We start from the raw sequence: 14898 nt of genomic DNA on the forward strand, positions 1-14898 counted from the left end.
ATATGACAATACTATATATAGAACACCCTAAATCACCAAAACTCTGGTGAAACTAATGAATGAATTCAGTAAGATGCAGGATACAAATTAACATACATATACGAGGAAGTAAATGTGGGTGACACACATTTATACCTTACATAGTGAATGAACAAAAAAATCAGCATTATGTTATGAAGGATTATTGCATACGACAAGGAGTATCAACATGAAGGAAAAGCAACTCCCAAGAAGTGAGATATTTTGTCATCCTCAGTAGGTTTCCAGATATTGTTGCCTTTATGAGGTATGTACAAACAAACATGGGAAGGGAGCAATTATAATAGGAAGAGTTGGTGAAGGAATGAGGGCTTGGTGAAGTTATCAAGGCTTGCAGAACATTAAAAATGTAACAATGTAATTAAAATCTGTATGGCAGGAAGTAAAGAAGTTAAGGGACAGTACAGAAAAATAGTTTATGAGAGGAATCTAAATCCGAGAAACTCCATTAGAAGATTGAGGAGAAGGACAAAAATGATCTATAGGGGATGGAGAGTGGAAATACAGCCTAGGAAATAGAGGTCTTTTCTAAATTATCAATCCCAATAGATGGGATAAAAAATAATCAGATATGTCATTGGAGTAGCAAAATTTTTCTAAATAGAGAATGAAACACGTAGATTAAAATGGATCATTGTACTTTAGGAAATAAATAATAAAAAGAGAATCACACATATTATTTTAGCAACATATTTTAACTACACGGGGATAAATAGGTAACCTATAAGCTAATGGAACAAAACAATACTGACCCCAAACTTATTTTCTGCAACAGGTGACAATGGATATACAGTAAGAAACTGTTAAAATGTTTATGACCCAGTAGTTCTACTCAATCAACTCATCTGCCATGTGTGTGGACAGCAGAATGTTTTAGTTCTTCAATGTTTTAAAAAATGTACCCTCACACACAATGCCCAAAACGATTTCAGAAAGAAGAAACAGGGGCGCCTGCGTGGCTCAGTTGGGTGTCTGACTTCGGCTCAGGTCATGATCTCACAGCTCGTGAGTTCGGGCCCCATGTCGGACTTTGTGCCTACAGCTCAGAGCCTGGAGCCTGCTTCAGATTCTGTGTCTCCCTCTCTGCACCTCCTCCACTAGCACTCTATCTCTCTCAAAAAATAAATAAACATTAAAAAAATTAAAAAAAGAAAGAAGAAACATAAGTAACTAATTAAGAAAAATATGGGAAAGCAGAACAGGAGGAAAACAGGGCGAGATAGAAAAAATGTGTGTCAGCAGGACTACAGGCTAAGTCCTTCCGGAATCAGCGAAACTAAGCGTGAGAGGAAATGCTGAGTTTATTACTTAGGAGAATTTGTGGTTGAATTCTTCACCTCTTGCCATGTTCTTCTTCCTTCCACAGTCCTCCTTCCCTGGCTACTGTCTCTAGGGTTCACAGGGGAAGGAGAAAGTAAGCACGAAGAGGAAGTAAATTTGGAAGGAATGAGGAAATGTAGTCAATGTGAGGGCTATGACCTCTTCCTAAACAGGGAAAGGAAGTAAAAGCGGGCAACTCTGAATTGCAGCAAATAAAGTGCGGGTTATAATGTGTTCATGACAGCTCATATGATTTGAAGGGCTATGACTCTGGAGTAAAGACTAGTAATTTTCTATGTCAGTTTCGCTCTTAAGACTATGTTGTGGAGCACTACTTAATTGACCGGACTTGAATGTTATTGGTCCTTACACACGTGGCAGGTAGAAAAGGGACCATAGCAAGAATAGTGTAGGACATAGGGCCAGATTAAGACCTTCATGCTGTTCCAAGTTCTGAAGACATTATGGTGCTATTTCATATACACAGTTCAAAAGAAAAATATGTTGAACATTCAAACATGAATAATGAAGCTCCAAAAGGTTCTCGATTATTTCCCAACAATTACTCCCTTAATGGTTTGTTTATATTTAGAATATGAAAAATTCCCACCAGTTGCATTTAAACACAATAATTTGATGGTTCCTTAAGGACATGCTTAGTCTTTCTGTTAGGTAAGTCTTTACTGGAATCATAGTCTAAATACTTTGTGTGTGTGTGTGTGTGCGTGTGTGTGCGCGCGCACGCACGCCCACACCTGCATCCCTCCTCCTTGATTCCTATCCGTGAAATTCACACATCCTTATATAGCAAACTCCTGCTGCTTTGTAACTTTCCTCTCTGTAGGATTTCCTTGTTCTTTTCCTAGGTAGTCACTTACGTTACTCTTTTAAGTTCCCATTTGAGCTTTGCGCAGTGGCAGTATCGTAGCCAGTGAGGTTTATCCGAGGTGCGATTATTACTAATTAAGTTCCCACTTGAGGCACTCTGTCCTCTTTTGTACTCCCACGATCTCTCCCTTTCAAATAGGTCATATTCCTGTTAGTTCATAACACATCTGGAATTTATTCTATTCTGCTTCCTCACCTCTTTCTTTACTCCTCTGGACCCACAAAAACTTGATTTACCAGTGAGGGTAACTTGTTTCCTTCCTGCTCCCTCGAGCCTTAGACTATCCCATATTCTTGTCTGTCAATGAGACAGATGACAATGAGTTGACCTTATCCTATATTGATGCTCCCCATCTTAGTCCTGCCTTCTGGAAATACTGTTATGGTTAAATGAGGCAATTGTTATAAAGTGCTTACCACATTGACTGAGACAAATTAGATAAACGTTCAAGTGTAGATTTGTGTGTGTGCATGGAGTGAGCTGGAGAAGATTGAGCTGAATCTGAGCATTTAATGTCATTGATACTCCAATTTTGTTTTATGTCCACTTTACACATTGGGTTTAAGGCCCTATGGTTAAATTGTAAAAAAGAAAAAGGGTACTTCTCTAGGGGAAGGGTTTAAAACTCACTTTTGCAATGTCAACGAAAAACATCATCTGAAAATTTTAAAAATTTGAATATTTTGCTACCTCTCTTTCCTCTTTACCTTGTTGCATTTTGGTTTCCAAAACAAAAATTTCATTTTATTTCTTTGTATATTTTTAAAAGTTTTATTTATTTTATTCACTAATCTCTGCACCCAACATGTGGCTCAAACTTACAACCCCGAGATCAAGAGTCCATGTTATTCCAACTGAGCCGGCCAGACACCCTAAAGATAAAAATTTTAGAATCATGTTATTATTATTGCTCTTATAAACACTAATTTTTCCTTCGGTTTTCCATTTCTCTTTCAAGGATTATTTATTTCATTCACATAGTTTTATAACTCTAGTGAGAGCAATTATTTAGACTTAATTCCCATGTTTAACTGGTTTTATTGTTTTTAATAATTCATTTAATTTTTTCTACCTTCTTTAAATTATTTTTTTATTTTTTTATTGTGGTAAAATATATACAACATGAGGTGTACCATTTTAATGATTTTTAAGTGCATAATTCAGTATATAGTTCAACTAAGGACTTTAAGTGTTATGTAAACTGTCATCACTATCTATTTCCAAAACTTTTTCATTGTTCCAAACAGAAACTCTGTACTATTTAAGCAATGGCTCCCAGCACTCCCCTGCCCCAGTCCCTTGTAACCTGTATTCAACTTTCTGTCTCTGTAAATTTGCCTGGTCTAGGTACCTCATATAAGTGAAATCAAGCAATATTGTTCACTTATATCTGGCTTACTTCTCTTAGCATGATGCTTTCAAGGTTCATCCTTATCACAACTTCTTTTCTATGACTGAATACTATTCCAGTGTATTTATATACTACATTGTTTCGACTTACAAGTTTTTTATTTTAGTATTTCATTTGAAAGAGCGTATCACTGGGTTTAACTTTATCTGTACTTAATTTAAAGACATCGTATCCTCTTATTCATACATCAAATTTGTATTTTCGTACGTCAATCAAAGAGCTAGAGGTATTTCATCATTATGTTCCCCACCAAGTACTGGTTTTATCTTGTTTATGTCACCACCTTTGGCTATAGCTTTGTGCATTTATTTGAATATGTTAATCAGATTCCTTTTTTGCATTTAAATGTATAGAAACTAGAACATTTCATAATACTACTGTTAAGATATGTAAATTTCATAAAATTATAATGAAGATATACACATTAATTGTACTGAAATAATGATACCCTACACTCAGTTGGATATTTGTTGCAATTAAACCACTTGATTCTGTTTGTGGGAAAGAAAATAGTTAATTTAAAGGGATTATCCCCCTTTCCCCATTTTCCCTGTGTCTTCCTTGAGAACTCACTTTAAATAAGAGATGAGGAGAAGTGGTAACCCTCTTGCAACTATGAGGGCTAGGTCAAGAAAATGGCAGAAATTCAAATTAAATGTTCTCACACTACTGAACTACTGCATAATTCTGGATTTGTCCATTTCTACAGGTCCTGTTATATAAAAATTAAATGTTCTTATGAAAAAAAAAAGTGAGATAGTAGGCTATCATGAGGATAAAGACCACGTTTCCTCATTATTGTATACACAGTATCTAGCAATAGAAGATGGCAAACAAGTGTTTGCTGACAGAATGAATATACAAATGAATGCATATATATGAACGAATATACAAAACGCTTAACATATGTTATAAAAGACTATGTCAAACAAGTAAATTATAATTATGAATTTATGAAGCTATAACATGTTAACTGCACCTTGAAGTTTTGTATTTATTTATTTGTTTTTAAATGTTTATTTATTTATTTTTTAATGTTTTTATTTATTTTTGAGAGAGAGAGAGAGAGGCAGAGCATGAGCAGGGGAGGGGCAGAGAGAGAGGGAGACACAGAATCTGAAACAGGCTCCAGGCTCTGAGCTGTCAACACAGAGCCTGATGCAGGGCTCGAACTCACAGACTGTGAGATCATGACCTGAGCCGAAGTCGGACGCTTAACCAAATGAGCCACCCAAGCACCCCAAATGTTTATTTAAGAGAGAGAGAGACAGAGCATGAGCAGGGAAGGGGCAGAGAGAGAGGGAGACACAGAATCTGAAGCAGGCTCCAGGTTCCGTGCTGAGCTGTCAGCATAGAGTCCAATGCGGGGCTTGAATTCATGAGCAGTGAGGTCATGACCTGAGCCAACGTTGGACACTTAACCGACTGAGCCACCCAAATGCCCCTCATTTTCACCACTTCTATCCAACAAAGTACTGTAGTCCTAGTCAGAGCAATTAGGAAAAAAAAAAGAATAAAGAAAGAAAACACATAGAAATCATAAAGGAAGAAGTAAAATTACCTGTTTGCAGAAGACATAATGTTATATATAGAAAATCTTAAAGACTTCACAAAAAAACTTGTTAGAATGAATAAACAAATTCAGGAAAGTTGCAGAGACAAAACCAACATTAAAAAGTCAGTAGAGTTTTTTATTTACTAACAATGAACTTTCTAGAAAGAAATTTAAAAACCAATTTAATTTACATTAACACCAAATAGACTAAAATGCTTAGGAATAAACTCAACGGTGGTGGTGAAAGACATATACACCTAAAATTATAAAACTTTGATGAAACAATTTCAATAGTCACAAATAAATGAAAAGACATCCTGTGTTCATGAATTGGAAGATTAGCATTGTTAAAATGTCTCTAGTACCCAAAGTCATCTATAGATTCAATACAATGCCTATCAAAATTCCAATGACAATTTTTACAGAAATGACAACAAAATCTTAAAATTCATTTAGGACCAAAAAGACTCCAAGTAGCCATACCATATTGAGAAAGAAGAACAAAGCTGAGGGCCTCATTCTCTCTGATTTCAAAATATGTTACAAAGCTACAGTAATCAAAACAGTATGATACTGAAAAATAGACACACAGAGCAATAGAACAGAGTAAAGAGCACAGAAACGAATCAACACATTTACAGTCAACTGATCTTTGACAAGGATGCCAAGAATACACATGGAAAACTCTTCAACTAATGGTGTTGGGAAAACTAGACAGCCATGTGCAAAAGAATGAGATTGAACCCTATTTTACACCACTTTCAAAAATTAACTCAAAATGGATTAAAAATTTAAGTGTAAGACCTAAACCATAAAAACTGCTGGAAGAAAGCAGAGAAAAAAATCTTGACTTTGGCCTTGGCAATATGACCAAAACCATAGAGAACAAAATAAAAAATGGACAAGTGCGATTATATTGAACTAAAAAGCTTCTGCACAAAACGAAAAGGCAACCTACAGAATGGGAGAAAATATTTACAAGGCATATATCCGATAGAGTTATATATGTAAAATAGAGAGACAGCTCTTATAACTCAAGAGATTTCATATAAGCAAAGGAATTGAATAAACATTTTCCAAAAAAACCCATACAAGTGGCTGAGAGGTATATGAAAATGTTCTCAACATTACCTATCATTAGAAAAATGTAAATGAAAACCATAATGATCACTTCATACCTGTAGAGTGGCTATTATCAAAAAACAAAAGATGAAAAGTGTTGATATGGAGGAGAGGGAACATTGTACACTGTTGGTGGGAATATAAATTGATGTGGCCACTATGAAAAACAATGTAAAGTCAGTTAGGCGTCTGACTCTTGGTTTCAGCTCAGGTCATGATCTTACGGTTTGCAAGATCAAGCCCCAGGTCAGCGCAGGCCTGCTTGGGATTTTCTCCCTCTTTCCTTCTCTCTGTACCTCCCTCCTCTCAAAATAAATTGATAAACTTCTTTTTAAATTAAAAATAGAATTATCATATGATCCATTAATCTCACTTCTGGAAATATACCCAAAGGAAATGAAGCAACCTAAATATCCACTGACAAATTAATGGATAAAGAAAATGTGGTATATTCATACAGTATAATATTATTCAGCCTTAAATAAAGATAATCCTATAGTAAATAATATTGTGTTAAGGGAAGATGTTAAGTGTCCTTATCACAAGAAATAAGAGAGGATGAAGAAAAACTTTTGGAGGGAATGGATAGATTTATAGCATAGGTTGTAGTGATTTTATGGGTATACGGTGTGGTGCTTTTATGGATATGGACTTATCTCCAACTCATTGAGTTGTATACACTAAATATGTACAACTTTTTGTATGTCAGTTATACCTCAATAAAATGGTTTTTACAAAGAAAAACAATAGATAAAATTAATGAAACAAAAATTTGTTTCCTTGAGAATATCAACAAAATTAAATGTTTAGCTAAACTTAAAAAAAGAGAGAAGACCCAAATTACTAAAATTAGAAAGGAAAGTAAGGGGGAAACTGGGTGGCTCAGCTGGTGAAGTGTCCAACTCTTGATTTCGGCTCAAGTCACGATCTCACATTCATGACATCAAGCGCTGTGTTGGGCTCTGTGCTGACAGTGTGCAAACTGCTTGAGATTCTCTCTCCCTCTCTCTCTGCCCCTCCCCTGCTCTCTCTCTCTCTCTCTTTCTCAAAGTAAACAAATAGACATTTTAAAAAAGGAAGTAAAAATAGGAATATTACTAATGACCTGATGGGAATAAACCTAATTAAAATAGAGTGCCATGAACAACTGTACTCTAGCAAATTATATAACCTAGATAAAATAGACAACGTTCTAGAAATACACAAACCAAAAAAAAAAAAAAACTGACTAAAAAACAAACAGAAAATTTGAATATATTTATAACAAGTAAAGAGATTTAATCAATAATCAAAACTTGTCAACAAATAAAAGGGCCAAGACCAGATGGCTTCATTGGTGGATTCTATCAAACGTTTAAAGAAGAATTAACACCATCTGTAGACTAACATCTCTTATGAATATAGATGCAAAAGTCCTTGTAAAACACTAGCAGATTGAATCTGATAGCATATTAAAAGTATTATGCATTATGACCAAGTGGTGTTTATTCCAGGAATGTAAGTGTGGTTCAAAATAAGAAAGTAAATCAATGTAATAGAGCACATCGTATGGGAGGTATTACATTAACAGATTATATTTATGATTATGTCTTGGATGTCTGCTTTCACCCTTTCTATTCAGCATTTTACTAGAATTTCCAGCGAGAACAATTAATTACTCAATAAAAAGGAAATAAAGACATCTAATTCAGAAACAAAAGAGTGAAACTACCTCTATTTTCAGATAACATGATTTTATATGTAGAAAATCTTAACAAGGGGCGCCTGGGTGGCGCAGTCGGTTAAGCGTCCTACTTCAGCCAGGTCACGATCTCGGGGTCCGTGGGTTCGAGCCCCGCGTCGGGCTCTGGGCTGATGGCTCAGAGCCTGGAGCCTGTTTCCGATTCTGTGTCTCCCTCTCTCTCTGCCCCTCCCCCGTTCATGCTCTGTCTCTCTCTGTCCCAAAAATAAATAAAAAACGTTGAAAAAAAAATTTTTTTAAACAAAATCTTAATGAATACACCAAAATAAAACCCACCTATTTCAGCTAATAAAAAAATTTGTAATGCTGCAGGATACAAAATCAGCCCACAAAAATCAGACATACAGTTGGCAAACAGACATGTAAAGATGCTTAACGTCACTGATCATCAGGGAAATACAAATCAAGGCTACAATGGGATATCACCTCACACCTGTCAGAATGGCCAAAATAAAAAACACAAGAAACAACAAGTGTTGGTGAGGATATAGAGAAAAGGAAACCTTTGTGCACTGTTGGTGGGAATGCAGACTGGTGCAGCCACTGTGGAAAACACTATGGAGGTTCCTTGAAAAATTAAAAATAGAACTACCCTATGATCCAGTAATTCCACTATTGGGTCTTTACCCCAAAGAATACAAAAACACTAATTTCAAAAGATACATGCACTCCTATGTTTATTGCAGCATTTACAATAGCCAAATTCTGGAAAAAGCCCAAAAGCCCATTGAATGATGAACGGATAAAGAAGAGGTGTTATATACATACAGTGGAATGTTACTCAGCCATAAAAAAAAAGAATGAAATCTTGCCATTCGCAACAACATGGATGAATCTAGTGGGTATAATAGTAAGTGAAATAAGTCAGTCAGAGAAAGACAAATAACCATATGATTTTACTCATATATGGAATTTAAGACACAAACAAGCAAAGGAGAAAAAAGAGAGAGAAAAGCAAACCAAGAAACAGACCATAAAGAACAAACTGAGGGTTGATGGAGACCAGTGGCGGGGAGATGGGCTAGATGAGTGATGTATGTAGGTGTTGAATCACTAAATTTTACACCTGAAATTAAATTACAGTGGAATATTACAGTGTATGTTAAATATTACACTGTATGTTAACTATACATATGTATTTATATGTGTATGTATATATCTCTCTATGTATGTATATGTGTATCTCTCTTTATATATGTATTTATATATTTATATTTATATATATTTATATATATATAAAGAAGATGTGGTGTATATATGTGTATATGTATGTGTGTATATATATATGTATATGTGTATCTCTCTCTCTCTCTCTCTCTCTCTCTCTATATATATATATATATATGAATGGATAAAGAAGATGCATACATACATATACATATGTATACACCACATCTTCTTTATCCATTCATCAACTAACTGGAATCTAAATAAAAAATTTTTAAAAATCTGTTGAATTTCTCTATATTAATGGTGAAAAAAATCCAAAAATAAAATTAAGAAACAATCCCATTTACATAGCATCAAAGGAATGATTTCTGCAGTCTCCTATAAAAAGAGATCTATTATCACTTAATCCTAAATTTAATAATTTTCTATAACTCTTCTCTTTCTCTTGAGAAAGTGAAAAAAAAAAGCCATAAACAGGGCTTCTGTTTCTTCTTATTAGTTTATTGAGGAACTTCACCAAACATCTATAATTGAAACAGTCTAGGTCTTTGAAACTTAATGATTACCATAAAGAAATATACCAGAGACTATTTATTTACTTATTTATTTTCCCAGAGACAACTTTAAAATATGTGGTAGAATAAAGGGAAAAGAGAGGGTTTGAGATGAGAACACAGAGAAACAGTAGCTTACTTTCTGTTACTGCTATTGACACAAATTCCCAAAATGAGGTAGTGATCAACGGTGGGAGAAGTAGGATATAAAACTGTCATGCCAAAATGCAGGGATTATCTCCTTGTTTGTCATTGAGAAGCTTCTTTTTTTTTTATTGATATTTTTTAAAAATTTATTTTTGAGGGAGAGAGAGACAGGGTGTGAGCAGGGAGGGGCAGAGAGAGAGAGACACAGAATCTGAAGCAGGGCTCCAGTCTCTCAACTGTCAGCACAGAGCCCGACATGGGACTCGAACCCATGAACCGTGTGATCATGACCTAAGCCAAAGTCGGATGCTTAACTGACTGAGCCATCCAGGTGCCCATCACTGGGAAGCTTCTGTATGATTCCAATACAGCAGAAAAATGTTGCTGACCTCCATTTGCATAAAAACTCCTTTTGCACAAAAACTTTCAGAATGACAAGGAAAGTATTTCCTAAAAACCTGTAACTGTGCTTAAATTCAGTAGGTGAAAACTCAATAGACCAGATTCGTATACAATTCTTGGAGAGAGATAACATACAGAATAATATGAAATAAGTATATCAACCCTCCAAATGCATATTTAAAACCATATATAATACTATTGAGACATATGAGTTGTAGCTCCAAGAATACTTCAAATTTAGCACAGGAAGAAATCCAAGGGCAATTGGCAGGGTAATAACATTCATGTCCTAAAGTCGGATTCACAAATAGAAATTCCAGGAAGCCCAAAAGACTTTAACAGGAAAATTATTGCAGGGCCAAAAAGCACAAAGTGTCTGAAGAAAATAAATATTATGAGAGAGAGACAATAAACACAGCAAACGAAACATCTTATACCTAAGGAAACATTTTTAGAAAATGTACAAGGTGTATAAAATAACTGAAAGTGAGATATTCAAAGAGACATTAAAGGATATTTCATTAATTTAAAAAACCCCATAGGAGCACCTGGGTGGCTCAGTGGGTGTAGTGAAACAGTTCTGCCTCTTGATTTTCATGGTGGTTACACAACTATATGCTTTTGTAAACACTTGCAGAAGTACAGCCTAAAAGGGAGAGAATTTTACTGTATTATACCTTAGTACAAGACATTTAAAAAATTTTTTTTAATGTTTACCTATTTTTGAGAGAGAGAGAGACAGAGCATGAGCCGGGGAGAGGCAGAGAGAGAGGGAAACACAGAATCCGAAGTAGGCTGTAGGCTCTGAGCTGTCAGCATAGAGCCCAAGGCGGGGCTCAAATTCACAAACTGTAAGATCGTGACCTGAGCCAAAGTTGGATGCTTAACCGACTGAGCCACTCAGGTGCCCCCAAGATATTTTTTAAATGGTAAAACAATAAAGTTTTCAGTAGAAAACAACATTTTCATGATATTGGTGTAAGTTGTTACTTAAATAGGACACACACATCACTAACTTGAAAGGAAATAAACAGAGGTTTCAACAATATTAATATGAAAAACTTCTGTTAATTAAATGATGCTATTAAGAGGATGGAAAGGCATCCCTCGGAGTGAGAGAAGAGATTTACAATTCACATATCTCTCAAGGACTCATATCCAGAACACATAAAGGACTCCTAAGTTCAATAAGAAAAAGACATACAACTTATTAAAGAAAAATGGGCAAAAGACTTGCACAAGTACTTCACAAAACACAATATTCAAATAGCCAATGAGCATTGCTCAATTTCATTAATCTTGGAGGAAATGCAAATTAAATCTATATGGAATACAGCTACATAGCAGAATAGCTCAAATGAAAAACACCTGGGGCGCCTGGGTAGGCTCAGTCAGTTAAGTGTGTGACTTCAGCTGAGATCATGATCTCAAGGTTCGTGAGTTCGAGCCCCGCATCAGGCTCTGCACTGACAGGAGTCTGCTTAGGATTCTTTCTCTCCCTCTCTCTCTCTCTCTCTCTCTCTCTCTCTCTCTCTCTGTCCCTCCTCTGTTCATGCTCTCTGTCTCAAAATAAATTAAAAAATTATCACACACAAAAAAACTAAAATGAAAACCAACTGACAATGCAAAGTGTTGGTGAATATGCAGAGGAAATCTCTCCTGCTTTGGAGGTGTAACTAATATATCAAAATACATGTACGGAATAGTTATAAAGGCACCATTTGTAAAAGCCCCAACTTTAAAATCACCAGCATTAAAATGAATAAATTAAAACCATAAATAAATAAAAATAAAATGAATACATAAAATATGGTATACTCACACAGTGGAACTATAGCAAAGAGAAGGAAAGAACCACAACTACACTCAACAATATTATAAATGGATCTCACAAACAATATATAAAACAAACAAAAAATTCCAGGCACAAAAGATTACATAATTTATGATTCATTGATATACATTTCCAGAGCAAACAAATTATATTGTTAGATGTTCAGATATTGTTTACACAATGGAGAATGGTAACTAAATGAGCGTACAAATGGGGCTTTGGGGATGTTGGTATGTTCTTTTCTCGATCTAAATGACAATCACTTGAGCGCGTCCCTTCTGTGAAATTCAGAGGACTGAACAACGTGACTTGCGTACTTTTTTGTGTATGTTTGCCCTTCAAAAATTTTACTTCAAAGTGTACTGAAAATCTACTCCAGAAACTACAAACATAATTTTAAGAGACCTGAAACGTTAGGAGGGAAGGCTGGGAATACTTCAGTCTGAATGTATCCCACCCCTCCTCCAATTTTAATGTCAACACATCCCCTTCTCCTAAGTTGGGCAGCAGCCAGAACCACCAATCCATCAGGTGTGGCTTCAGGCTCCGCAGAAAATCCCCATAGAGAAAGTTGAGGCAAGCCTGTCCCTTCTCCGTGTGAGAGTTTTTTCAGAGAGTCCCAGGGCAAGGATTAAGCATGGCGTTTTCAAGCATGGCTTGACTTTCCAGTAACTGTAATAATTTGCTCTGAAAATCTCTTTCCAGTTCATAGGAGGGATAGCGAATTACAGAAAGCACAGAGGTCACAATAAACTTATTGGAGCAAAAGCGCTCCTCGCACCATCAGATCTGTAATTCTTTTTAATTTCTGTTTTGTTACCGAAGCATTTGCTTCATGTCACTAATCACCAAGGAAATGCAAATCAGATCAGTAATTAAAGGCAAGAACTACCTCATTCGTTTTTCTATGCTCAGGACTGTGTTTGGTGCTCAGAGTCCGCTCAAAGTGATGAGCAGCCGAATGTAGCGCAAGTAAGAAATTTACACGCTCCCTCAGTAAAAGGCAATCCCTGCATCTCGACTGGTTAATCAGGAGCAGATTTTGAAACTGGTAACGGGAAAGTTGACCTCAACTGACGCTAGTCAATTCAGTTAATCTATCAGATAGGTACGTCTCAGGGACAAGCGCTGAAAACTTACCTTTCAGCACTCATATTCAGACACCTGTGGGAGTTCTATGACAGTTGGAACTATACTGTTGATCAGAGTGGGTTGACTGACACAGGTTGGCACGCAGGTTATAAAAAGAAGGAAACGACCCAGAGTGTGTGCTGAGAGCAAACGGGATAGTGGTATAGAGAATTTAATAACCTGTGGGAAGCGGTTGGGAAATGAAATGGGGTTGGGAAGAGAGATGGGCAAGGAAAAATCAGAAGGGGTTAGCATATGAAAGAATAGGAAATATTAGTAAGTGGGCATATTATTTTGTTTGAACCCTCTCCTAAACTCTCTTCGGAGTTGTTCTCTCACCTGAGACAATTGAGTTCCCTCACAGAGAGCACCTAATAAGAGAATAGCAGAGGTGGTACAAACGGGCAAACTGGGCTAAAAGGGGCAAAACTACAGTCATTCTTCCTCCCTACTTTGCTTTTGTCTTCCTAGATTCCAAGATGGCTGAGACTACTAAACTTTGGGGTGTGGCGCCTGTCATACTGAAGATGAGCAAAGACCCCACAAACTTCTACATAGGGCGGGCACTCTGGTTCAGCATTACTTTTCTTTACGTTTCAGTTGTGTATGTAGTGCAAATCACCTGGCTTCGTCTGTTCCGAGACTTCCAGTGCCACGGAAACATCTCCAAAGTCTGTCTAGCAGAATGCTATGAGAATCACTTCACTAGGCCTGTGTTAGGAGTTTGGTATACGGTTGGCTTTGCCTTTTCCACCATCTTTTTTGTGATGGAGTTTTTGGTCTGTCAGAGTGTGCGTAAACTGACCAAGATATTTAGGAAGGAATCTTTAGGAAAGAAGCCTGGCGACACTCACGGCAACACGGAGCGCGTGAAGGCAAACGAAGATGAAATTTTTGACTTATCCCGGGAAAAGCCCCTGTTGGCAATGTATCTTGTCTACTTTCTGATACAGTTGTCTATACAGGTGATCTTCTTGGCCATTCTTATTCACTATCACCTACCACTGATTAAAACCCCCATTTGGTGCAGTACCCCCGTGTGTCACGGGCCCTATGAATGTGTGCTATTGGGGACACAGGAAAAGATGATGTCCATTATAATTCTGGCTACATACTCCGTGGTCATCATGATGTTTTGTATTATGTTCTTCCTGTACACCATTAACACATACCTAGCCATGGGACGTAAGTTTCTCTGAGGAACACAGAGGCTCTGTGACATCCTCAGAGTAGCCCTGATGGTTATCACTGACTACAAAACGTGGAATGATTGCAAAGGAGGCCTGTAGCAGTCTCATCCTGGAAGAATACATACTTCATCCTTCTTTCACAGTCCCCAGGACCTGCTGGTCTTAGGAAAATAAAACTTGGATACGACAAGCCTGCTTTCTTCTCTTTGGGGTAATCAATTTTTCCTAAAGAAAAAATTAGAATCATTTTCAGAGGATTATAAAGAGAGGACTGAGAGAGCATTCCACCCTACCATTTTGATATGCGATCACAGTGAAATTTTAAGGGCTATTCTTTTCCATTTTGTTGGTTAGTAACTTCAGATTGAGATTAAGGGGATTTACATAATGAGA

General features: G+C 36.5%; 1 protein-coding gene and 1 pseudogene across 1 annotated transcript; both read left to right on the top strand.

Annotated features, from left to right (window-relative positions):
• The first annotated feature begins 2261 nt into the window (after positions 1 to 2261).
• On the top strand, positions 2262 to 2326 carry LOC113603751 (uncharacterized; annotated as a pseudogene).
• An 11036-nt stretch (positions 2327 to 13362) lies between these two features.
• Positions 13363 to 14695, top strand: LOC106965483 (uncharacterized). The gene is made up of 2 exons (XM_053199642.1): positions 13363 to 13409; positions 13787 to 14695. Exon 2 carries the CDS (start codon positions 13795 to 13797, stop codon positions 14512 to 14514), a length of 720 nt encoding a protein of 239 aa, XP_053055617.1. The 5' UTR covers positions 13363 to 13409; positions 13787 to 13794; the 3' UTR covers positions 14515 to 14695.
• The last annotated feature ends 203 nt before the right edge of the window (positions 14696 to 14898 follow it).

The sequence above is a fragment of the Acinonyx jubatus genome, chromosome B4, assembly GCF_027475565.1.
Source record: "Acinonyx jubatus isolate Ajub_Pintada_27869175 chromosome B4, VMU_Ajub_asm_v1.0, whole genome shotgun sequence".
NCBI lineage: Eukaryota > Metazoa > Chordata > Mammalia > Carnivora > Felidae > Acinonyx > Acinonyx jubatus.

Excerpts from the sequence above, each read along its gene's own strand:
- LOC106965483 (XM_053199642.1), top strand. The coding sequence starts at position 13,795 with ATGGCTGAGACTACTAAACTTTGGGGTGTGGCGCCTGTCATACTGAAG.